At 42.4% G+C, this 25988-nt stretch overlaps 1 protein-coding gene across 1 annotated transcript in view; it reads left to right on the forward strand.

The window, feature by feature from the left end:
• Positions 1–2414: 2414 nt before the first annotated feature.
• LOC135547524 (leucine-rich repeat and calponin homology domain-containing protein 1-like) overlaps positions 2415–25988 on the forward strand; it is a 98714-nt gene continuing 75140 nt past the window's right edge. The window contains exon 1 of the mRNA XM_064976601.1: positions 2415–2745. Coding sequence (XP_064832673.1) covers positions 2529–2745 — 217 coding nt within the window. The 5' untranslated portion in view covers positions 2415–2528. The remainder of the gene's footprint in view (positions 2746–25988) is intronic.

Genomic DNA, 25988 nt, shown 5'->3' on the forward strand with positions numbered 1-25988 from the left:
CTCAGTTTGGCTGAGCGGCCAGCTCTAGGAAGAGTCTTGGTGGTACCAAACTTCTTTAATTTAAGGATGATGGAGGCCACTGTGTTCTTGGGGACCTTCAATGCTGCAGACATTTTTTGGTACCCTTCCCCAGATCTGTGCCGACACAATCCTGTCTCAGAGGTCTACGGACAATTCTTTCAACCTCCTGGCTTTGTTTCGTTACAGCCTTATTCTAAAATTATTATTTTTTAAACTCAGCAATCTACACACAATGGCTTAGTTTTTGCTCTGACATGCACTGTTAAATGTGGGACCTTATATGGACAGGTGTGTGCCTTTCCAAATCCTTTCCAATCAATTGAATTTACCACAGGTGGACTCCAATGAAGTTGTAGAAACATCAAGGATAATCAATGGAAACAGGGTGCACATGGGCTCAATTTCAAGTCTCATAGCAAAGGGTCTGAATCCTTATGTAAATAAGGTATTTCTGTTTTTGTTTTTTTATACATTTGCAAAATTTTCAAAAAAATAGTTTTCACTATTCATTATGGGGTATTGTGTGTAGATTGCTGAGTTTAAAAAATAATAATTTTAGAATAAGGCTGTAACGAAACAAAATGTGGAAAAGGTCAAGGGGTCTGAATACTTTCCGAAGGCACTGTATACTGAAGTTAAGATACATGTACACCTGCAGCAAGTAGTATTGAAACCATAGGAACAATCACAAATGTGATTTTTCCCAGAATCTCTGAAACAATTTAGTATTCTATCCAACTGTAAAGTACTCACCATTTTGTATAATCCCAAAACAGAGGATATGGTCGAACGTGAGTCTTTTTGTCACGTGACGTCTAAAATCATACAGCTGTAAAATTGTCAACTTGTTGAGCAAGAAGTGGGTCAGATATCTCATGCTGTTGTTATAAGTGCCCCTATAACCACACGTCAGTGAATGACAAGTTTAGGATAACTGAACTCTTTTAATATCTTGTTTAAAAATTTGCACTGGTCTACTGCTCCAGTTCAGCAGTCCAAGGTAAATTAGTGAGTAAGCTCCTATGTCTTTATGCAATTAATGTTTTATCAAAGGTCAAAGGCTCAAACTCCAAGTAGTGTCTTATAATTACTACATATTATGTTTGACCTGAAAAGTGTTATAATACTCATCCCAACATCTCACAAATCTCTGGTGAGGATTGAGTTATCATTCACAAATAAATAGAATTAACCTAATCCCTATGTAGTAGTCTTGCTTATTAATGTTGAGATCAACAATACTTTTCCCCCAGCTTTTTATTCCTGTTAGGTTCCCCTCGGTGGGAAGTAATGTCTTGTCCAGCATGAAGGAGATGTTGTAGAAACCAGCCTTAAGCCTATTGAACCAACTTATCAATTGTGTCACACCACAATGCAGCTTGAACAGACCGGGGAGGTATGATACTAAAAAAGATGTATTTTATTTTTCTTGTACTCAGGTTCTGCTAATAATAAAATATGAAGTGAGGGGATGAAAGTGACATGAAGATATGGACTGACTTTTCAGGCACAGAAAATAAATAGTAATACTGTCATGAATATTGGGAATAGCAGAATTATAGGCTATTTGTTGTGCTGGGTTCATCTGAAATAGAATCCAAGAGTCTTTTACCTGCTCCAGATGGCACCAGAGATGATACATGTATCATAGTCTGACACGCCACCTCACTCACTCTTTTCTTTCTCTTTCTGTATGCATCTGAAGGCAGCTCTCATTCTCTACCTCTCGCCTCGCTGTCTCTCTTTCACTCTCTATGTGTGTGTACAGCCTCCATAGTGCGATCTGTGATCAGCAAACAGCATATCCGCTGATGCAAGGTTATTCAAGCGGTCGACTCAGCATTCTCATTGGCAGTGAGCCCCACCCCCCTCCCTCTCTCTCTCAATTCAATGGGCTTTATTGGCATGGGAAACATGTTTACATTGCCAAAGCCAAGTGGAATAGGTAATAAACAAAAGTTAAACCATTCAAAATTATCAGTAAACATTACTCTCTCGCTCTCTCTAGCAACAGGCTAGACTACTCATTTGTAGACCCATTGAACTCTAGGAATTATCATTCAAGATATGATATGAAAAGTATGATATAAATGTTTTTCTGTAATTGAGTTAGAAGTTGTTATTGCCGGCTTATTAATCATTCAAAATCCATAGCCCCTGTGACTGCATTCCCAATATCTGTTTTGTGTCACTCAGTTTATATGAACTACATATATTACAGATGTAGCCTACGGTACAGACATTCGTGTCATACAAGTAGCTCTAGGTCTTGAAGGGAAACTATGTCAGATTTATGTAGGTCTATAGTCAGCAGGGGTCGCAAAATCCTAATCTACCAGTATGCCGTTGGCCTGGCTACAGTTCATTGTAGTACAGTGAATTGCGCAGCCGCATGGGAGCGGAGGCAGTCAAAGAGGAAATTCACGCACCGTTGAAGTCTCTCCCGTAGTTTGTGCCTGGATACAATCGTCGTAGAGCATTTAATTTGCAATAAAGGTGAGGCGAATATGGCGACGTTGGGACCAGACCCTCGTCCACATTCCCAGCTCGCATCTACCTCTATACAAAGTAACATTAGCGGCAATAACGTGCCAACTAACCGTGGCTTGGAAAGAGCGTTGGAAGAAGGAGCCAACTCCGGGTTTTTTAACCTCAGCTCCAGGAAACTCAAAGAATTCCCTGGGACAGCATCTAACTTTGATTTATCAGATACAGTGGAAGCAGGTAAGAATAGAAAACACTATAATTTTTCGGAATCTCTTCCGCTCCTGCGCCCAGGGTTCCCGACAATGTGCATGGATTTGGGAAATGAGGTATTGAGAGGAATGGTGTTGTATTCTGTATAAGCGAAGATAACTTGCTGTGTGAAGTTTGTTCGAATTAACAATATGTTTCCATTCCATTCCACAAAAATGAACACGATTGAGAATTTTATAGACAGACAATGGACATGCTGTGCCTGGCGCACGACTGAGCTTTCCCCTCAAGATGCGAAGAATAAGCTTTGGGCCAGATGTTCAGTATTGTGCGTAGAGGCAACTACATAATAGGGCATTATTGATAGCTTGGGCATACCGTTCCAACTATAGGCTACCTCTGACTGTATGTTAATTACAAACAATAACTGAACATCACGCTGTGTAATTGTGTCAAAAAGATAACGTGGAAATCCCCATATTATTTCCCAGAACCATACAATCTTGTTTTCGGTTTCACACTGACTGCAGCCTATGCAGGACCTAGGGCGAAATTATGGTGTAGATATTGGGGAGGATGAACAGTAGATGGAGGTTTTTTTGTAAACTTTTTTATATTGGATGGGTATTTAGAAAACACAGGATAAGGTATAAGTGCAACGTCACAACACAAAAAAATATTTACGTTAGGAATTTTCTTTCTTCTTTTTTGGGAAATAACTAACGTCCTGCTTTTTAACACATTTTGCCATGGGGCAGATAGAACATTTGCAGTTTTATAATGCTATTCTTAACATTTTGTCATGAGTCTGAAAGAACATTTAGCAGTTTTAAAGCGAATTTCCTGCAACTCTACACAGTTTGTCATGGGGCAGAGAGAAAAATGTGCTGTTTTATAGCTCATCTCATACTATATTTCATATTTTTCAATGAGGATGCGAGAACGTTTAGCTGTGTTAAGGCTCATTTCCTGCTCCTTTACACATTTTGCCATGAGGTTGAGAGAACATTTTGTTGTATTAAAGTAACTTTCCAGGGAAAATCTCACATTTAAAAGTTGTTAACTCATACCCAAATAATGTTGTTGAATCATCCTATACTCGTATTTGTGGCCAAAGCATAAATTGGAGAAAACGCTTTAAAAACCCCACCTCAAACTTGTATCTTAAACAGACTGTTTAAAAAATGCTTGCTATTTCCTCAAAGAGGGAGCTGGCCAATCAGTGGTCTACTCGCATTAATATTTTTAATGACCTGTATACACCCACACCATTCTAATGTTGGGGTATGCCCACAACATTCCAACAAAGAAAAGCTGCCTCTAAATATACTTAATGACCCTTTTTTGGAAATAAAACTATTTCACTCATATTATAATGAATTATAGTTCATATTCCATAGAAATCTGGAAAAACTGGATAGTCACTTTAAAGGTTGACTTCGTGTAAAGCCACAAAAATGACTATTTAAACTGTATAACTGATCAATGCACCTTCATACCAGGTTATTTAATGTATTTATTTTTACAACCAAATCTATTTAAAAAAAATGTAAATGGCATGTTATATGCCTAGTTAAATAAAGGTAAAAAACAACAACATAAAAAGCAAGTTATTGAAGGGTCGAGACAACTTTATTACGATTTCACGTTTCAGAGAAACTTACACCAAACAGCAAATCACTTCGTCATCCTCGTTGTGTACAGTAGTATGGGGACCCCGAAAACAAACATGAACAAAGGCTCCAAAAACACCCAAATACATCCTTTTAGAAACGGCACAGCTCTCAGTACAGTGATGTACATGTTTAGATGTTGTACACATGAAATTGTGTAATTCTGAACTTCTGCAGAGTTATATTCAATTTTGTTGCGACTCGAGCAATACCTCTGTCTATTTTACAGATAGCTGCCAAAATAAAGGAAACGCATGAGTAAATGAGGGATACAAAGTAGAGGTTGACACGGGAACAGTGCTCCCACTGCCTTCATTCCCCAAATCTCGTAATGTGGTTATCAGCTGTGTACAGGTAACTGTCTCCTAAATGCTGAGCAGCAGCCACAGAGCAGTTGCTATGGCTACTCACACGCGAGTGGCTGTATCGATTTAGTGGAAACCAAGACTGATCTCAACGTCAATCTTTGACTAGCAGAAGTTACTTTTCGTAGCAGGTTAGGAGAATTGACATGGAAGGTTAGGATAAGGTTAGGAATAGAGTTAGCTAAAATTGTCCCTAATGCGGCTACAACAAGGCTTGCCCTGAGAACAGTCTTCGTTTCCACTAATGTGATGCTGTTGCAGAGCAGGAACAGACAGACATGCAGCTAGAAGGGAGTTAATTCAGGGACAGAGTTACTTTTATTGGGATGGGACAGGAAAGTTCCGGGTTACAGGACGGTTGCGGGATCAGGACAGTACGGGTAAAATAATTGACAGGGATGAATAGTCACTCCTGTGTCGACCTTTAATACAAAGTATATTGAAAGCATGGGGTGCTTCCACACTTCTAGAATCTATGCCAACACGCATTGAAGCTGTTCTGATGGCTCAACTCCCTATTAAAGACATTATAGTGTGTTGGTGTTTCCTTTATTTTGGCAGTTACCTGTAGCAGCAGGCTGCACAGTAAATAGAACCGCTCGAGAATGCTCGAGTCACGTAAAAGGGAATATAACATTAGCATAAAGAATAAGAACTGTTTTTGGACATTCTTGTTCATGTTTTTTCAGTTTCTCTAAAACATGTGAAATCACAAAAAAAGTTGTTTGGACCCTTCTACAACATGCCATTTACATCAAAATAGAGATTTGGTTGTAACATTTCTCCTTTAAAGCTAATTTCCTGCAATTCTACACATTCTGCCATTGCTTATGACGTGTTCATATGCTATCTGGGGGGCCGACCTCCAGTGGGCCCCCAACTCCCCCCAGAAATTATTGGGCGGATGTGTCCCCCCATCCCCCGTGACAATTTCGCCTATGTCCTGGACAGTAAAGTTTGCATTGTGTCAACCAACAGTCACACTATGAACTTCATTATTTTGTACTCTAGATTGGTTGGGCCATGCATGACTGAGCACTACAGCAATTCACCATTGACCTGTGAGCCATGTCAGTAGGCTATAGCCTAATAAGGTGTGTCAATGAGTTTGACAGTAATTCCCTGTCTTTGTGTGACTACCCTGTCTGTATGTTTTTAGGACTGCACACATAATTAGACAGTAACTGCTTTTATGTGATGCACATCACTGTAGAATAGAGAAACTGGATTGTAAAATAAATCATTGCATTAGGCCTAAAGAGTGCCTGGGTTTGCAAGCAGTAGGTGGGGACTTCCAGTCCATGGTACACATTCTGAATTTATGATACTAAATTACAGTTGGCAACATTCCATCACCCTTGTCCCCACAGACACACACCAGAGGCAACAAGCAGGCCTTTAGCTACTCTTCTGTCGTCAGTCAATCAGTCAGAAGTAGTGTTTCTTTATATGCACCACACCACTATAACCAAGTCTGAGGAAGGGATAAGGCTACCTATAGCTGACAGGCTACACTGATGACTGGTCGAGGAAGTATCAAATCCAAAGTGTGCTTTGTTATTTTGCATGGGAAATCCCTTGATTGCGGTTGCACCTTTAACTGTGATGACATCATGAATCGTCTGTAATATTGTACCTAGAGAACGAGTCACTACAGGATAGCACTGTCAGGTATCAAAAGTATAAACACTCACACAGTTGTTCTTACTAAACTTAGGAAACTGCGCCTGGGACTTTTCCTATCTGTCTAAAACCAAAAGATTACGTCTACGGTTCCTACATGTTAGTACCTGTGTACAGACTGATGCTGGTATGCAATACCACATTATGTGGCCTGAATCTGATGTAGGTGCCCTTTTAACCCGATGCCCTCATTTCCCTGGCATTGAGTTCCACTCTGACTGAGATTGATCTGTGGCCCTGGTCGACCGCCACAGCAGGGGGGCCAGAGGACTGCTAGATATAACTAGAGGTGACAATTGCTCTACTACTGTCTGACTGATAACATTACTCACAGTTAACAAACACACACCAGGGCTGTGAATTGCCAGGGACCTCACAATACGATATTATCATGATGCTTAGGTACCGACACAATATGCATTGCGATTCTTACAATTCTATGTGTATTGCGATTCAATGTTCCAAACATATTGCTCACCATGTTTACTCATGGCTTTGATCAGTCATGTAAACAAAAGTGCTGTAAACAAATTGGCTTCCTATTTAAAAAGAAGATGGAGAACAAGCTACACGTATGAAGGAAAAATACTGGAGTTTTGATGCAGGTATAGCCAACTAGTGCAAAAATAATACTGCTATATTGTCAAAACGATACTATATATTGTCATAAATAATATCCTGATATGTAACTGAAGGTTTTTCCCTTACACACACACACAACTATTGACCCTACTGCTCTGTCCACTCACTGCAAACTTCACTCACAGTTAACACACACAGACAAGCACTGGGCCACACAAAGTGCTTACAGTTGAATTGAGCGAACATTGGAACAGTAGGCTAGTATCTTCACCCAAACTCGTCTGTTAGGTTTAGTCACTCACTCTGTTGTTTATAGATGTAATATTAACGGGTAACGTCAACATTGTTGGGTATATCAACATTGTGAAGTTGCACTGGGATGAAGGAGATGACTATATTTGGATAAAATATATAGTTTCTCTCAAATTAGCTTAAGGTAGTTGCCTTCAAACTGTGTTTAACGGTGTGTATGAGTGTGTGTAGACAGATGGAGATCTTCCTTACTCTTTGATGTTATGAGGGTCCTAAAAGTGTTTAGCCTTAAAAGGTCCTATGGGTCAAATCAGAAAGTAGAGGAGGACATTTCAGCAACATTACCATTCTGCCTTCAGGACCTCAGAGCTCAACTCACTCAGACCAGAGGAGCCCTTTTTAGGCTGTCTCTAGAAATAGCCTGATTGATTTCATAATGATTCCCAGGGGAGGTTTTTGAGGAAATGGGAACCATACAGAAATGTAAGAAAGTCATCCTCTTCAGCTCGTGAGAATGTTGCCTGAATGTTTTGGTGATGTTATGTATCTGATGGTAGCATTTTTCTCCTTGGTTATTTATGTTTCAGATTGTAATAGTCAGTTCTAGTGGTTTTATTGGCCTGTTCTGAGGAATGGGCAAGAAACGAAACTGCACTGCAGCCTCCCTTTCTATTCTAAACAGCAGAGAAGGGCATTTTTGGCATTGTTTCAAGGCATCCATACACATTCTGTAACTACATCATATAGCCAGACTCTCCCTCAGTGTGTGTGTGTGATAAGTGTAGGCTCCTCGGAGGAGGAAGGGCAGGACCATAGTGAATTTCATTTTTTTTTAATAGTGAAATATTATAAAAATGTGGATTTTTAAATCTATACAAAATATATTCACGTCACCAAATTATTGATTAAAACATCACACTTTGCAATGAAGGTCTACAGTGGCCTCAGCAGCACTCTGTAGGGTGGACTCAGCAGCACTCTGTAGGGTAGCAATAGTACTGAAAGCATAAGCTACAGCTAGCTAGCACTTCAGTGAATAAAATGTGGTGTGTAGTTGACTCAAAGAGAGAGAAAGACAATATTTGAACAGTTTTTAACAAAAACATTTCTTCAAAAATGAAGGAGAAGCATGAGAGACAGGGAGAGTTAGCAATGTTTGGCCAACTCAAACACCCAGCTCAAACAGAGAGGGAAGCTATGTTAGCTAGCTGGCTATGGCTATCCAAAATTGGAGCTCTGCCAAGTCAAGGTAAGCTTTTGGTTTTATTAGTTTATTACCACCGGGGATGCTGGTGTAACTGCTAAAGTGCTTGCTCTGCTGACTCTACTCTACTGCATGATTGTAGCGGGTTCACTAATGCGCTAGTTCTATTAGCTATGTTTACTATGACTTTAGATAATATGGTGACAATGATGTAGGCTGTGTGTAGCGGTTAGCGGTTATAATATGAAGGCGTGGCTTGGAAAGGTTTTTTACCTTGTTACAGACAGCGGATGTGTTGTTAACTGAAGACCACAAGCGAAGGGAAACGGTGAGAGAGGAGGAGAGCGAGTAGATGTCGAGAAGGAATTACAAGGGGAAAATTGATCATGTGGCTGCTATGAAAGTGAAATGTGTTTGCGTGTGATCAGGTGTGAATAAATTCAGCCAATTCTGTTGAAAACCGTTTCTTAAACCGTAGCAAACGGAATGAAACAGGTATAAACATACCTGCATTTGTCCAATATAAACTCTTGTTTGCACAGTTGGACTAATGAGTACACCCTAGACTAGCTATAGATGCAGGCAAGAGTGTGCAAGGCGGTATTGAATGTGTTACTGTCACCTTGATTACAAAAAATTCTCTCAACTTATACACCTACGTTGCAAACTTTCATTCATAGGCTAGGTGATGGGTATAGGGAAATTCAAGTATCATGTAGTAGCCTATGTTACATTGAGCTGGATGAATGGAATATAAATGACAGTCATCCAGTATACTGTAACAGAAATAAGGCCATACTCATAAAATACATTTGCATACTCCCTCATCTTAAACGATACCGACCGCCACTGGTGATGTGCTGTCAGAGATCCGGTTCCCTGGTTCCTAAAGAGCCACCTTCCTCCCAGCGTGTGTGATCCTATGTTTACGACCCTCAGTCCCAGACCAGACCCACCACTGTTCTTTCCCTGACAGGATCTACTCTTGTACCTACTTCAATATCTCTCCCTGTCCCCTCCCTGGGATGTCCTGTCCTGTGCGCACGCGTGCACACACACACACACACACACACACACACACACGCTGTTGGAGGGAAAGTCTGTCCTGTAAGTGTACGGACCACAGCAGAGAACTGTCATAATCCACAGCTCACAAATCTTCTCTCCCCCTCTCTCTGTTCCTCTTTCTCTGCGTTTATTTCTCTCACTCATACACACACACACACACACACGTTTGTTTTACTATACTATTTGTGGCGACCAAGCAATTGATTCCCCTTCAAAATCCAATCTACCCTAAACCTAATCCTAACCTTTACCCCAAATCAAATCAAATGTTATTTGTCACATGCTTGGTAAACAACAGGTGTAGACTAACAGTGAAATGCTTACTTACAGGCCTTTCCCAACAATGCAGAGAGAAACATATAAAAATAATAGAAAGATCATAACACAAGGAATAAATACACAATGAGAAACCATACCATGGCTATATACACAGAGTACCAGCACTGAGTTGATGTGCAGGGTTACGAGGTAATTGAGGTAGAAATGTACATATAGGTAGGGATAAAGTGACTAGGCAACAGGATAGATAATAAGCAGTAGCAGCAGCGTATGTGATGAGTCAAAAGAGATGCAAAGAGGGGTCAACGCAGATAGTCCAGGTAGGTATTTGGTTAACTATTTAGCAGTCTTATGGCTTGGGGGTAGAAGCTATTCAGGGTCCTGTTGGTTCCAGACTTGGTGCATCGGTACCACTTACCACGAGGCGGCCCGTCAGGAAGTCCAGGATCCAGTTGTAGAGGTGGGAGTTGTTCAGTCCCCAGGTCCTGAGCTTGGAAGGCAATATGGGTTTGAACACTAAGCTGTAGTCAATGCACAACGTTCTCACATAGGTGTTCCTCTTATCCAGGTGGAAGAGGGCAGTGTGGAGTGCAATGGAGATTGCATTTCCTGTGGATCTGTTGGGGTGGTATGCGAATTGGAGTGGGTCCAGTGTGTCTGGAAGGATGGTGTTGATGTGAGCCATGACCAGCCTTTCAAAGTATTTCATGTTTACAGATGTGAGTGCTACGCGGCGATAGTTATTTAGACAGGTTACCTTGGTGTTCTTGGGCACAGGGTCTGCTTGAAACCTGTAGGTATTACAGATAGGGTCAGGGAGAGGTTAAAAATGTTAGTGAAGACACTTGCCAGCTGACCAGTGCGTGAGTACACATCTTGGTAATCCATCTGGCCCCGGGGCCTTGTGAATGTTAACCTGTTTAAAGGTCTTGCTCACATCGGCCAAAGAGAGCGAGATCACACAGTCGTCCGGAATAGCTGGTGCTCTCATGCATGGTTCAGTGTTTCTTGCCTTAAACCGAGCATAACAAGCATTTAGCTTGTCTGGTAGGCTTGTGTCACTGGGCAGCTCGCGGCTGTGTTTACCTTTTTGTAATCGGTGATAGTTTGCAAGCCTTGCCACATTTGACGAACATCAGAGCCGGCGCAGTAGGATTTGATCTTAGTCCTGTATTGCCTGTTTGATGGCTCGTTGAAGGTCTTAGCGGGATTTCTTATAAGCGTCCGGATTAGGTTCCCGCTCCTTGAAAGCATCAGCTCCAGTCTTTAGCTCAGTGCGGATGTTGCCTGTAATCCATGGCTTCTGGTTGGGATATGCACTGTACGTATGGTCACACTGGGGACGACGTTGTCGATGCACTTATTAATGAACTCAGTGACTGATGTGGGGAAACTCCTCAATATTAACAGATGACTCCCAGAACATATTTAAATCTGTCCTAGCTTAAGAGTCCAGTAGCTAAACAGTCCAGTTAGCTTAACCCTTTCCTTAACTCCTAAACCTAACCATCATTCTAACCCCTAAACCTATAATAGCCTTTTTCCTGTGGAGACAGGCAAAATGTTCCGCTAATTTTCACTTTACTATCCTTGTGAGTACGGACAAAGATAGGAAAACCAAAAACACACACACTCACCGCCTCTATCACTAGTCTCCATCTTTCCATTTCTCTTTCCAATTCTGACTCTGTCTCACTCTCACACACATAATCCATGTTAAATCCTATCCTGGTGAGGATAATATGAATCTTAGACAGACATCATCGCCCCCACATAGGTAAACTAGCTTCAAAGGTTCACTGTGTATCTTGTGTGTAGCCTTAGCATGTCTTTTTCTCTCTTTCTCAAACACACACATCCCCCGCCTCCCTCATTCTAGAATCTAATCATAACAGCTCCCGTATAGATCTCAGACAAGACACCTTGGGCTATCTCCCGCAACGGTAACCGTGGTGATGGGATAAACACCCAATGGCGGGTGCTATGGTGGAGGATAGTATAGGTAGTGGGGATTGGAGATAATGAGCTAATGGATTATTGATGTAGCTTTTCATGGCCCTCTTCAGAGGAGGTGTCGCCCTGATAGACCAGGCCAGAGACAGGCCAGTTCAGCAAGAGATTGGGTTACTACATCATGACTCGTTAAATTAGGATTTACTGTGGAGAGATGCAGGGTATAAACTCTATTAGGTCAGTAAAGTTATTTGAATTGAAAAGAATGCAATTGAATTACATTTAATCATCTTCAACCTAACCACTAAAGCTTGAAACCCACAAAAATCTCACTATCTATAGACTGCCGATAAGTACTTATCAAATGTAATCACATTTGATTGGTCACATATATTTAGCAGATGCTATTGCGGGTGTAGCGAAATGCTTGTGTTTCTAGCTCCAACAGTGCAGTCGTATCTAACAAGTCACAACAATACACACAAATCTAAAGGTAAAAGAATAGAATTAAGAAATATATGAATATTAGGACAAGCAATGTCAGAGTGGCATTGACTAAAATACAGTAGAATAGAATACAGTATATACATATGAAATTAGTAAAGCAGTATGTAAGCAATATTAAAGTGACCAGTGATTCCATGTCTATGTATATAGGGCAGCAGCCTCTAAGGTACAGGATTGAGTAACCAGATGGTAGCTGGCTATGATAGGTGGCTATTTAACAGTCTGACGGCCTTGAGATAGAAGCTGTTTTTCAGTCTCTCGGTCCCAGTTTTGATGTACCTGTACTGACCTCGCCTTCTGGATGGTAGCGGGTGAGCAGGCCGTGGCTCGGGTGGTTGCTGTCCTTGATGATCTTTTTGGCCCTCCTGTGACATTGGGTGGTGTAGGTGTCCTGGAGGGATTGGAGATAATGCATTATTAACAAAGCTTTTCATGACCCTGTTCAGAGGTGTCGCCCCTTAATCACAGTGGGAGGCCGTTCCTTCTCTTCCTAGAACAAAAGCGGTACCTGCTGCATGCCAACCCATTAGCGACAAACATACCAATTCTACTGGTAGAATCACAATACTCGTCAGTGGCCAACAACTTGACTTTTAGCCAATCAGAGAGCACAATCCCCCATGTGGAGGAGCAATGAAAAAAAAAGAAACGAGCATTTTCTTTGTACATCCCTTGATGAGCCAGTCACACTTCATATACAATGAAGGCTATGGGATCGTAGCTAGCTAGCTAAGTGCATAGATGCAATGCACACGACACAAAATTCTTCCACCAAGCTAGCTAACCACTGTAGCAAGTATTGACATTATAATTAAATCACTGCCTGTGTTAGCTGCCGAGTTAGTGCAGTCAAATCAAATCAAATGTATTTATAAAGCTCTTCTTACATCAACTGATGTCACAAAGTGCTGTACAGAAACCCTAAACAGCAAGCAATGCAGCAGTAGAAGCACGGTGGCTAGGAAAAAATCCCCAGAAAGGCCAGAACCTAGGAAGAAACCTAGAGAGTTACCAGGCTATGAGGGGTGGCCAGTCCTCTTCTGGCTGTGCCGGGTGGGGATTATAACAGAACATGGCCAAGATGTTCATAGATGACCAGCAGGGTCAAATAATGATAATCACAGTGGTTGTAGAGGGTGCAAGAGGTCAGCACCTCAGGAGTAAATGTCAGTTGGCTTTTCATAGCCAATCATTCAGAGTATCTCTACCACTCCTGCTGTCTCTAGAGAGTTGAAAACAGCAGGTTTGGGACAGTTAGCACATCCAGTGAACATGTCAGTGTTCCATACCCACTAGCAGAACAGTTGAAACTGGAGCAGCAGCATGACCAGGCAGACTGGGGACAGCAAGGAGTCATCAGGCCAGGTAGTCCTGAGGCATGGTCCTAGGGCTCAGGTCCTCAGAGAGAGAAAGGAAGAAAGAAAGAGAGAAAAAGAAAGAGAGAATTAGAGAGAGCATACTTAAATTCACACAGGACACCGGATAAGACAGGAGAAATACTCCAGATATAACAGACTGACCCTAGCCCCCCGACACATCAACTATTGCAGCATAAATACTGGAGGCTGAGACAGGAGGGGTCGGGAGACACTGTGGCTCCGTCCGACGATACCCCCGGACAGGGCCAAGCAGGCAGGATATAACCCCACCTACTTTGCCAAAGCACAGCCCTCACACCACTAGAGTGATATCTTCAACCACCAACTTACCATCCTGAGACAAGGCAGAGTATAGCCCATGAAGATCTCCACCACGGCACAACCCAGTGTTCTAAGCTAGCTATATTGTGCTAAATAGCAAATATGCTAACGATAGCTAGCTAGGTAAACATTTCCATTTGTCATTTAGAAGATGCTCTTATCCAGAGCAACTTATAGTAGTGAGTGGGAATGGGAATCAAACAAACAACCCTGGCGTTGCATGTGCCATGCTCTACCAACTGAGCCACACGGGACCATTTGGCTATGGACTGGCACTGGCAGTATGGGATTATGGAGAGTGAATTAAATAGTTTTTGTCATCTTTCTAGGTAGTTTTCTAGCTGTGGCCATCTCGCTAGTATCAACAAGGGCTTTCTACAAAATAGCAACATTAGCGCAGATAGCTTGGAATCTCCACCATAGGCATTACGCATCGATATGCATTGCCAAACAACGCTACTTCTACTTTCTGGTTTGGAGTATTTTAACAAAGTTGAATAGCTGATGATTTCCAAGGTCTTTGCTGTGTGAACACAAAAGAGATTGACTGCTGACTCTGTTCCGAGGTGCAAAATACTGTCAGCAGGCAAACGTTTGACAATCCTACTGGTGAGTCTGAACTTTAAAATAGTCTGGGGATTACATTTGGTGCCTCTACCCTTTGTCTTCCTTTTGTTGGCATTGATTTATAGATCCTCAATCTAGTGTTATCATGTTTTGTAGTATAAGCCTCAGTGTATGAGTGTGGGTGGGTGGTTGTTTTTGTAAACACGTCTGATTTTAAATTTGGGGACTGGTGTAAGAGTCTGGAGCATGACTATGGAACAACACACACACACACACACACACACACACACACACACACACACACACTGCTCTAGAGATGTTTTGCTGTGACCCAGTGAGCGGCAGACAATCGGGGATTAGGACTAGAGATTATGTGGGGGTGGTGGTAATCCCTCCCTCCGCCTCTGGCCTGTCAGTCCCTGGTAGCTTCTGCTGTGCTGGTACCATCAGACAGACACCTATAGATCTACACAGACAAACTGTGACATTGTCTAACTGACTGGGTTTAATTGTATGTTTGTGATGCTTGGTGTGTTTGTGGGTGCTGAGGCGATAATGTTATTTTCCAGACTGCTCAAATGAGGATGATATCATTTTTGTAGTTGGTACATCTGTGTTTTCCATGTTTATCTTTGTATGTGAGCAATCCAGGGAAATGTGCAAATTATAGAGATAAAGAGGGAGAGAGTGAGAGAAAGTTAGCTAGGAAGGTAGAGAGGAATAGGTGGTATTAACTCAATTGGAGGATTAATTACCTCTGGCTGTGATATCCCACCGTTTTGCTGGCACCCCCCCCCGTCATGGTTCAACTGTGGCACAAGCACACACACACACACACACAATACCCTCTCACACATACAAAATACTCACACACGCCCTCCTACAACCACTGATCCGTGTCTTATCCCTCTCCCCTGCCGCTGTATTAGTACCCTGCTCTCTCTCTCCCACTCGCTGGGATGTGCTGTAGGGGGATGCTGACACTAACTTCATCCCCTCTTTCTCATCACCGCACCCCTTGCTTATACACGGGGGGTTACTGCGGAGGTTCTAGTATGTGGGGATGGATGAGAAGGGCTGAAAAGTTGGGTTCTTTTCAGAAGCTTTACATTATACACCCACCCACAGCCCTGAGCAAGTGCCAAATACTATCTAAGGTACCTTTAACACACTATGAATGTTGAAATAGTCTTTGGGGCTGTTTGGAGGCTCAATAACATGTTTGTTGCTATATTGAACTCTGTTTCGGGGAGGGTTCCTAAATGTGCGTGTGGTATGCGAATGGCTTCAGTAAATGTACAATATGCACATCATGGATTCTATGAAATCAAAGGACCGAAAGAAAATCATTATTATTATTATTTTAGTTATCCTGGGTAATGGCTCAAGCCAGAGCACGACCCAAAACCATGCTGCAACCCCGTCGTAACAACACTCGGGTAACGTTGATTTTTCCAATGCAGCGTTTCCCAAACTTGGTCCTGCGGACTCTAATGGGTACATGTTCCGCCCCGCCCCCCCCTCCTAGTATTGCACAGCAGATTCAAATAATCAAAATAATGGTGAGTTGATTATTTGAATCAAAACGTGTCCCCCTTGAAGGAAATGTCAGAGGGAAATGGAAGGAGAGTGACAGATGGAGAGCAGTAGAAAGATGGATAGTGAGAGTGAGAGGTAGAGGTTCTCATCTGGCGGTTATGAGTGTCTGTTTTTGTGTTTCACACTCCACAGGCTGGGTTCAAACCTCTGTTCTATGGAGGCATGAGGGAAGATGAGTACAGCAGATAGCATCTTCATAAAATAGCTATTTTAGCCTGGTACATACAAACAGTATCACCTCTTGGTCAGTAGTACTGTAGTGGCTCTGGAGTAGTGCCCTCCTATAAAGATCCATGAACTGGGGGAGTTATGCACAAAGACACCGACAGAACAGAACACAGCCCTCTCCTTCAGCAACTGGTGTAAGGTGTCACCTGAAACCCGCTTTGAAGGGTCAGTTACTGTATCTCCTATTGTTCTTCGAGTCACGTGTCCTCTTAAGTCGATGCAGGGAGGGAGGGAGGGATGACAAATTGCAGTAAGGGAAGGGAGGATTAGGGTGCTATGATGTAGGGTTGGGTGTATGGGGGTTGTAGGGGGGATGCAGGGGGAAGGGTTACTGTGTTTCCCAGTCAGGAAATGGCTTTAGCTGCTGCCCTTCCACACAATGAGCCAGGCGGGGAGGGGCTGGGATGGCTTCTGACCTCTGTAAGGTACAGACCTGCCTGTGTGCCACATCCCTCAGACACAATACGTCACACAGACCGTAACACCATGATCCAGACCAGCACTGACCAGTGTAGAGCAGTAGGAGAGGAGCTTGTTTCCCCCCCGCTGCTCTGAGGCTGTCACGGCTCTACAGGTAGCAGCAGACTCTGCTGGGCCTCATGTGGTGACCTCATCATCACTCGACAGCATCAGTATGGAATAGGTAGGCAGAGAGGAGGGCATTACGCCTCAACATCTATTTATGTCAGTTTAATTATTTGGATAGGAAGGGCCCGTAAGTAAGCATTTCACTGTTAGTCTACACCTGTTGTTTGTGAAGCATGTGTCAAATTATTATTAAATACTTTTTTCTTTACATAGTTGAATGTGCTGACAACAAAAATTATCAATGGAAATCAAATGTATCAACCCATGGAGGTCTGGATTTGGAGTCACACTCAAAATTAAAGTGGAAAATCACACTACAGGCTGATCCAACTTTGATGTAATGTCCTTAAAACAAGTCAAAATGAGGCTCAGTAGTGTGTGTGGCCTCCATGTGCCTGTTCAGGTCTGGGGAACGGACGGGCCAGTCCATAGCATCAATGCCTTCCTCTTGCAAGAAATGCCACCCCACACCATGACTGACCCACCGCCAAACCGGTCATGCTGGAGGATGTTGCAGGCAGTAGAACGTTCTCCACGGCGTCTCCAGACTCTGTCACGTCTGTCACATGTGCTCAGTGTGAACCAGCTTTCATGTGTGAAGAGCACAGGGCTCCAGTGGCGAATTTACCAATCTTGGTGTTCTCTGGCAAATGCCAAACGTCCTGCACGGTGTTGGGCTGTAAGCACAACCCCCACCTGTGGACGTCGGGCCCTCATACCACCCTCATGGAGTCTGTTTCTGACCGTTTGAGCAGACACATGCACATTTGTGGCCTGCTGGAGGTTATTTTGCAGGGCTCTGGCAGTGCTCCTCCTGCTCCTCCTTGCACAAAGGCGGAGGTAGCGGTCCTGCTGCTGGGTCGTTGCCCTCATACGGCCTCCTCCACGTCTCCTGATGTACTGGCCTGTCTCCTGGTAGCGCCTCCATGCTCTGGACACTACGCTGACAGACACAGCAAACCTTCTTGCTACAGCTCGCATTGATGTGCCATCCTGGATGAGCTGCACTACCTGAGCCACTTGTGTGGGTTGTAGATTCCGTCTCATGCTACCGCTAGAGTGAAAGCACCGCCAGCATTCAAAGTGACCAAAACATCAGCCAGGAAGCATAGGAACTGAGAAGTGGTCTGTGGTCACCACCTGCAGAACCACTCCTTTATTGGGGGTGTCTTGCTAATTGCCTATAATGTCCACCTGTTGTCTATTCCATTTGCACAACAGCATGTGAAATTTATTGTCAATCAGTGTTGCTTCCTAAGTGGACAGTTTGATTTCACAGAAGTGTGATTGACTTGGAGTTACATTGTGTTGTTTAAGTGTTCCCTTTATTTTTTTGAGCAGTGTATATGTATTTAAGTGTGGTTTGAGCTACTGTGGTCACCATTTTAGATAGTCTATATTTTTTGCAGATTTGTCACTACTGTTAGTGTTCCTGCTGGTTTTAATAGAATAGTCTGAAGATTTGTCACTGTTGGTAAGTAACATCAGTAACATCATTGGTGGTGTTATAGAAACATTTGTTTTGTTTACACTATTACTAATAAAAAATGAAGTTAAAGTAACTTGAGTGTGACACTAACCCGGATGGCTATAAAAAAGTCCTGCTACACCCTCCAACGAGCCAACCAATACGCAAAGCGTCAATACAGAACTAAGATCAAATTATACCACACCGGCTCCGACGCTCGTTGGATATGGCAGGACTTGCAAACTATCACGGATTACAAAGGGAAACCCAGCTGTGAGCTGCCCAGTTACGTGAGCCTACCAGATGAGCTAAATGCCTTCTATTCTTGCTTCGAGGCAGCAACACTGTTCTCCTAGGGTCAGCTCGATGAGTTTAAACAGGAGAATAGCAGGATGACAGCAATCTGTAAGGCATTGAGAGAGGACTTCAGTTCTGTATGTGAATACATGATAACAATGAAATCAGATTATCTTGAGGGACAATCAAGTCGAAACAACATTATTGTGGAAGGAATTGCAGAATCTCCACATGAGATCTGGATGGAGTCTGAGGACATAGTGAGGGAAATGATCACTGAGAAACTGAAGATGGACCACAGGAAGATTGAGGTGGGGCACGCACACAGGACTAGAAAACCCACAACCGGTCCAGGTGACAGGCCCAAGCCGATAGTGGTCAAGTTCCTGAGGTTAAAGGACAAGGTAGCTGTTCTGTAAAGAACTTGAACGGAACTATGAGGACTATCCTATCCTAAGGAAAGAACTTATCCCGGCTATGAAAGCTGCCAGAGCAAGTGAGGACATTGTTTACATCCGCTATGCCAGGCTCATTGTCCACCCTCCCTCCCAAAAGCTGAGAGAGCCGAGCCTGTGGGTTCGTAGCTTCAACCCCTCAGCACACACATACTTACACACACTAACTGATTGATGCTGAGTAATGCTGAGTAATGTTTTTTTCTTGTTTTGATTGTTCTTTTCCATATTATGTCTATCTCTGATAAGCTACCCAGGAAAGGGCTAAAAATAGCCCATATTAATATAGTGGGTCAAAAAAGTATTCAGTCTTCCCAGCCTGGTGCAGGTCTACAATTTTGTGTCTGGTGTCCTTTGACAGCTCTTTGGTCTTGGTCATAGTGGAGTTTGGAGTGTGACTGTTTGAGGTTGTGGACAGGTGTCTTTTATACTGATAACAAGTTCAAACAGGTGCCATTAATACAGGTAACGAGTGGAGGACAGAGGAGCCTCTTAAAGAAGAAGTTACAGGTCTGTGAGAGCCAGAAATCTTGCTTGTTTGTAGGTGACCAAATACTTATTTTCCACCATAATTTGCAAATAAATTCATGAAAATCCTACAATGTGATTTTCTGGATTTTTTTTCTAATTTTGTCTGTCATAGTTGAAGTGTACCTTTGATGAAAATTACAGGCCTCTCATCTTTTTAAGTGGGAGAACTTGCACAATTGGTGGCTGACTAAATACTTTTTTGCCTCACTGTATGAAGCATTAAATATAAGGTTCATGCATGAAATCAATAACATAATTCATATATAAGACATTTCTGAGACTCACTAAGATAATTCCTTTGATACAGCAGTAGGAATACAAGGATATAGCATATACAGAAGAGACAGGAATGCCTATGGGGATGTTGTTGCCGTATATATTCAGAGCCATATCCCTGTAATGCTTACAGAAGATCTCATGTCAAGTGTTATTGAAGTGTTGTGGTCGCAGGTTCAACTGCCTCATCTAAAGTCTATTCTTTTAGGGTGTTGCTATAGCATTTTGTGGCCTAACAGTCAGTATCTAGATAATCTGTGTGAAATGCTTGGTAGTGTATGTGATGTAAACAGTGAGAGGTGAGAGGTTAGCATGTCTTGGGGTATGATATAAAATGCTAGTCTCCCCTGTTATTGTAATGGTGAGAGGTTAGCATGTCTTGGGGGTATGATATAAAATGCTAGTCTCCCCTGTTATTGTAATGGTGAGAGGTTAGCATGTCTTGGGGGTATGATATAAAATGCTAGTCTCCCCTGTTATTGTAATGGTGAGAGGTTAGCATGTCTTGGGGGTATGATATAAAATGCTAGTCTCCCCTGTTATTGTAATGGTGAGAGGTTAGCATGTCTTGGGGTATGATATAAAATGCTAGTCTCCCCTGTTATTGTAATGGTGAGAGGTTAGCATGTCTTGGGGTATGATATAAAATGCTAGTCTCCCCTGTTATTATAATGGTGAGAGGTTAGCATGTCTTGGGGTATGATATAAAATGCTAGTCTCCCCTGTTATTGTAATGGTGAGAGGTTAGCATGTCTTGGGGTATGATATAAAATGCTAGTCTCCCCTGTTATTGTAATGGTGAGAGGTTAGCATGTCTTGGGGGTATGATATTTGTGCGTCTGTAACTTTCTCACTCATCATTATTCCTGATTCATTCAGGATTATACATATTCATGGTAGCATCCACATTAATGTAGAAGTGTTTAAAAACATATTCTATTCTTATTTACAATAAAAGTGACTCCAAAATGACATTACATTATTTACCATTAATTTCTATTGGGCACAAAATAATATGAAACAACCAAACAAACAGCAAATGCATCTAACACATTTATAAAGTCACAAGCTTGATGTAGTCATTGTGTGCTATGAATATGGGAAACAAATCCTTAACTTTTTACTACTTTAATACGCTAAAACAGGGTGGACTATGTGAAAAACGTGCTGTAATTTCTAAACGGTTGACCCGCTATGAATGAACATATCCTTTGTTTTGGCTTTACAGAGCCAAAACAACAAAATGTGTCACTGTCCCAATACTTTTGGAGCTCACTGTATCTAATAGAACACAGAGGGGTTTCTTTAATGGACACTCCTTTAATGTTAATCATGTGTGGTATATCGCAGGGCAGCTCTCTTGGCCCTCTACTTTATTCCATTTTTCACCAATGACCTGCCACTGGCATTAAACAAAGCCTGTGTGTCCGTGTATGCTGATGACTCAACCCTATACACGACAGCAACCACAGTTAGAGAAATCACTGCAACCCTAAACAAAGAGGTGCAGTCAGTTTTAGAATGGGTGGCCAGTAATAAACTGGTCCTGAAAGTATCTAAAACTAAGAGCATTGTATTTGGTACAAATCATTCTCTAAGTTCTTGACCTCAGCTGAATCTGGTAATGAATGGTGTGGCTGTTGAGTCCTGCAGGCTCTAGTTTCATCTTATCTTGATTATTGTCCAGTCATATGGTCAAGTGCTGCAAAGAAAGCTGCAACTGGCCCAGACCAGAGTGGCATGTCTTGCTCTTCATTATAATCAGAGGGCTAATATCAATAATATGCATGCCAGTCTGTCTTGGCTGAGAGTTGAGGAAAGACTGCATCGCTTCTTGTTTTTATAATAAACATTAATGTGTTGAATATTCTAAATTGTTTGCATAGGCAACTTAGACACAGAACTGACACACACACACACACACTTACTTCACCAGACATGCCACCAGGGGTCTTTTTACAGTCCCTAGGTCCAGAACAAATTCATGAATTTGGAATTCATGCATGGAATTTCCTTCCATATTATAAAGCACAAGTGAACAGCAAACCTGATTTCAAAAAACAAATAAAGCAACTAGAGGTCGACCGATTATGATTTTTCAACGCCGATACCGATTATTGGAGGACCAAAAAAGCCGATACCGACTTATCGGACAATTTTTTTTTTTTGTGTGTTTTTTTTGTTGTAATAATGACAATTACAACATTACTGAATGAACACTTATTTTAACTTAGTATAATAAATCAATAAAGTCAATTTAGCCTCAAGTAAATAATGAAACATGTTCAATTTATTTTAAATAATGAAAAAAAGTGTTGGAGAAGAAAGTAAAAGGGCAATATGAGCTATGTAAGAAAGCTAACGTTTCAGTTCCTTGCTCAGAACATGAGAACATATGAAAGCTGGTGGTTCCTTTTAAAATGAGTCTTCAATATTCCCAGGTAAGAAGTTTTAGGTTGTAGTTATTATAGGAATTATAGGACTATTTGCTTCTATACCATTTCTGTTTCATTAACCTTTGACTATTGGATGTTCTTATAGGCACTTTAGTATTGCCAGTGTAACAGTATAGCTTCCGTCCCTCTCCTCGCTCCTCCCTGGGCTCGAACCAGCAACACAACGACAACAGCCACCATCGAAGCAGCGTTACCCATGCAGAGCAAGGGGAACAACTACGAGAAGTCTCAGAGCGAGTGACGTTTGAAACGCTATTAGTGCACGCTAACTAGCCAGGCATTTCACTTCGGTTACACCAGCCTCATCTCGGGAGTTGATAGGCTTGAAGTCATAAACAGCGCAATGCTTGACGCACAACGAAGAGCTGCTGGCAAAACGCACAAAAGTGATGTTTGAATGAATGTTTACGTGCCTGCTTCTGCCTACCACCGCTCAGTCAGATACTTAGATACTTGTATGCTTAGTCAGATTATATGCAACGCAGGACACGCTAGATAATATCTAATAATATCATCAACCATGTGTAGTTAACAAGTGATTATGATTGATTGTTTTTATATAAGATAAGTTTAATGCTAACTAGCAACTTACCTTGGCTTACTGCATTTGCGCAACAGGCAGTCTCCTTGTGGAGTGCAACGAGAGAGGGGCAGGTCGTTATTGCGTTGGACTAGTTAACTGTAAGGCTGCAAGATTGAATCCCCCAAACTGACAAGGTGAAAATCTGTCGTTCTGCCCCTGAACGAGGCAGTTAACCCACTGTTCCTAGGCCGTCATTGAAAATAAGAATGTGTTCTTAACTGACTTGCCTAGTTAAATAAAGGTATAAAAAAATAAATAACAATTATCGACAAATCAGCGCCCAAAAATACAGATTTCCGATTGTCATAAAAACTTGAAATCGGCCCTAATTAATCGTTCATGCCGATTAATCGGTCGACCTCTAAAAGCAAGACCTCACAGCACAAAGCCACTCCCACGTGACCTACTTGTTGTATGTACTGACATGTATTTGTAACTGATAGATAGAAACAAACTACATATTAATGTTTTTTAAATGTTTGTAAATGTTTGGCTCTGAAGTATTTTGTTTAATGTATTTTTCAGAGCAGCTGGCAAATGTGTTCACTGACATTTTTAACCTCTCCCTGACCTAGTCAGTAATACCTACATGTTTCAAGCAGACCACCATAGTCCCTTTGCCCAAGAACACAAAGGTTACCTGTCAAAATGACTATGTCCCGTAGCACTCACATCTATAGCCATGAAGGGCTTTGAAAGGCTGGTCATGACTCACATCAACATCATCCCAGACACCCAGAACCCACTAATTCACATACCGCCCCCAACAGATCCACTGATGATGCAATCACTATTGCACTCCACACTGCCCTTTCCCACTTGGACAAAAGAAATACCTATGTGCAAATGTTCATTGACGAGAGCTCAGTGTTCAACACCATAGTGCCCTCCAAACTCATCAATAAACTAAGGACCCTGGAACTGAACACCTTCCTCTGCAACTGGATCCTGGACTTCCTGAACGGACACCCGCCAGGTGGTGAGGGTAGGCAACAACACATCCGCCACTCTGACGCTCAACACGTGGGCCCATCAAGGGTGAGTACTGTTATTCCTGTTCACCCACTACTGCATGGCCGCGCACGCCTCCAACACCACCATTAAGTTTGGCGGTGACACGACGGTGGAAGGCCTTATCACTTACAACAAAGAGACAATCTATAGGGAGTGGGTCAGAAACCTGGCAGTATGGTGTCAGGACAACAACCTCTCACTCAACGTCAGCAAGACAAAGGAACTGATCGTGGACTACTTGGCGGGGCTGTAGTGGAGCAGGTCAAGAGCTTCAAGTTCCTTGGTGTCCACATCAATACAGTCGTGAAGAGAGTACAACAATGCCTCACATTCTGCAATGTGTGACTCCTCCACCAGCCTAGATTCTTACTGCTGGCTGTCCTGTGTATCAGAGACTGACCCAGATACGGTAGCCCAGATAAACACCCTCCTGGTCTGTAGTAAATCAGCTGTGAGGCTGGGTGTACCTTTAGGGACCTGGCCTACGTGATTCTCTTTGAAGAGGCTAGAGTCAGATATTATTTCTGGTTTCTGCCCTAATTTACTACTGGGACACCTTTACTAAACCAGGACACCTTCAGTGGATGGCTTATTAGAGCACCCACATATTCTGTGTGTTTAGAAAGGCCAGTGCCACCATAGTCCAAACTGTGTTGTTTACTATTGAATCAAAATCTTAGCACAAATGGACATTTTTATGCACATCTCTGACTGACGTCAATGTAGGATTGACGTGAAAGTCAGAGTTCCACAGGCACATTGGATTCAGCCTTGTCTATGAGTTTTGAGGTGAACAGAAGACTGATGAGATTATTTCACATATTGTTATACAGGTAGAAATGAGAAGAGAATGTCTTGAAAAGTTAATGTGATCTGTGTTATGATGTAGAATAAAGTGGCCAACAATACAGTGGGGTGCGAAATTATTGACACCATTGATAAAGATGAGCAAAAATGACAGTCCATAAAAAAAGGGCAGTCCATAAGTGCAGACGAAGGATATCAAGGATCTGGAAGGATTCTGTATGGAGGAATGCTCTAAGAGCCCCCCCAGTGTGTTCTCCAAATAAATAAATAAACATTTTAGAAAAAGGCTCAGTGCCATTTATCCTCTCAAGGTTAGGTAATGAAATGTATTGAACACAGGGGACCCTACCTTGTTTTGAGAAAAAAAAGTATTACTTGTTAAACAAAATACACTACATGATCAGAGGTATGTGGACACGTGCTCATCGAACATCTCATTCCAAAATCATGGGCTTCAATATGGAGTTGGTCCTCCCTTTGCTGCTATAATAGCCTCCACTCTTCTGGGAAGTCTTCCCACAAGAGCATTAGTGAGGTTGGGCACGGATGTTGGGCGATAGGCCTGGCTCGCAGTCGGCCTTCCAATTCATCCCAAAGGTGTTCGATGGGGTTGAGGTCAGGGCTCTACACGCCAGTCAAGTTCTTCCACACCGATCTCGACAAACCATTTCTGTATGGACCTCGCTTTGTGCACAGGGGCATTGTCATGCTGAAACAGGAAAGGGCCTTCCCAAACTGTTGCCACAAAGTTGGAAGCACAGAATCGTCTAGAATGTCCTTTATGCTGTAGCATTAAAATTTCCCTTCACTGGAATTAAGGTGCTTAGCCCGAACCATGAATAACAGCCCCAGACCATTATTCCTCCTCCACCAAACTTTACAGTTGGCACTATGCATTGAGGCAGGTAGTGTTCTCCTGGCAATCCGCCAAACCCATTTGTCCTCCGGACTGCCAGATGGTGAAACGTGATCCATTACTCCAGAGTACGTGTTTCCACTGCGCCAGAGTCCAATGGCGGTGAGCTTTACACCACTCCAGCTGATGCTTGTTATTGTGCATGGTGATCTTAGGCTTGTGCACGGCTGCTGGGCCATGGAAACCCATTTCATGAAGCACCCGACAAATATTTATTGT

Source organism: Oncorhynchus masou, chromosome 10 (assembly GCF_036934945.1).
Source record: "Oncorhynchus masou masou isolate Uvic2021 chromosome 10, UVic_Omas_1.1, whole genome shotgun sequence".
Lineage (NCBI taxonomy): Eukaryota > Metazoa > Chordata > Actinopteri > Salmoniformes > Salmonidae > Oncorhynchus > Oncorhynchus masou.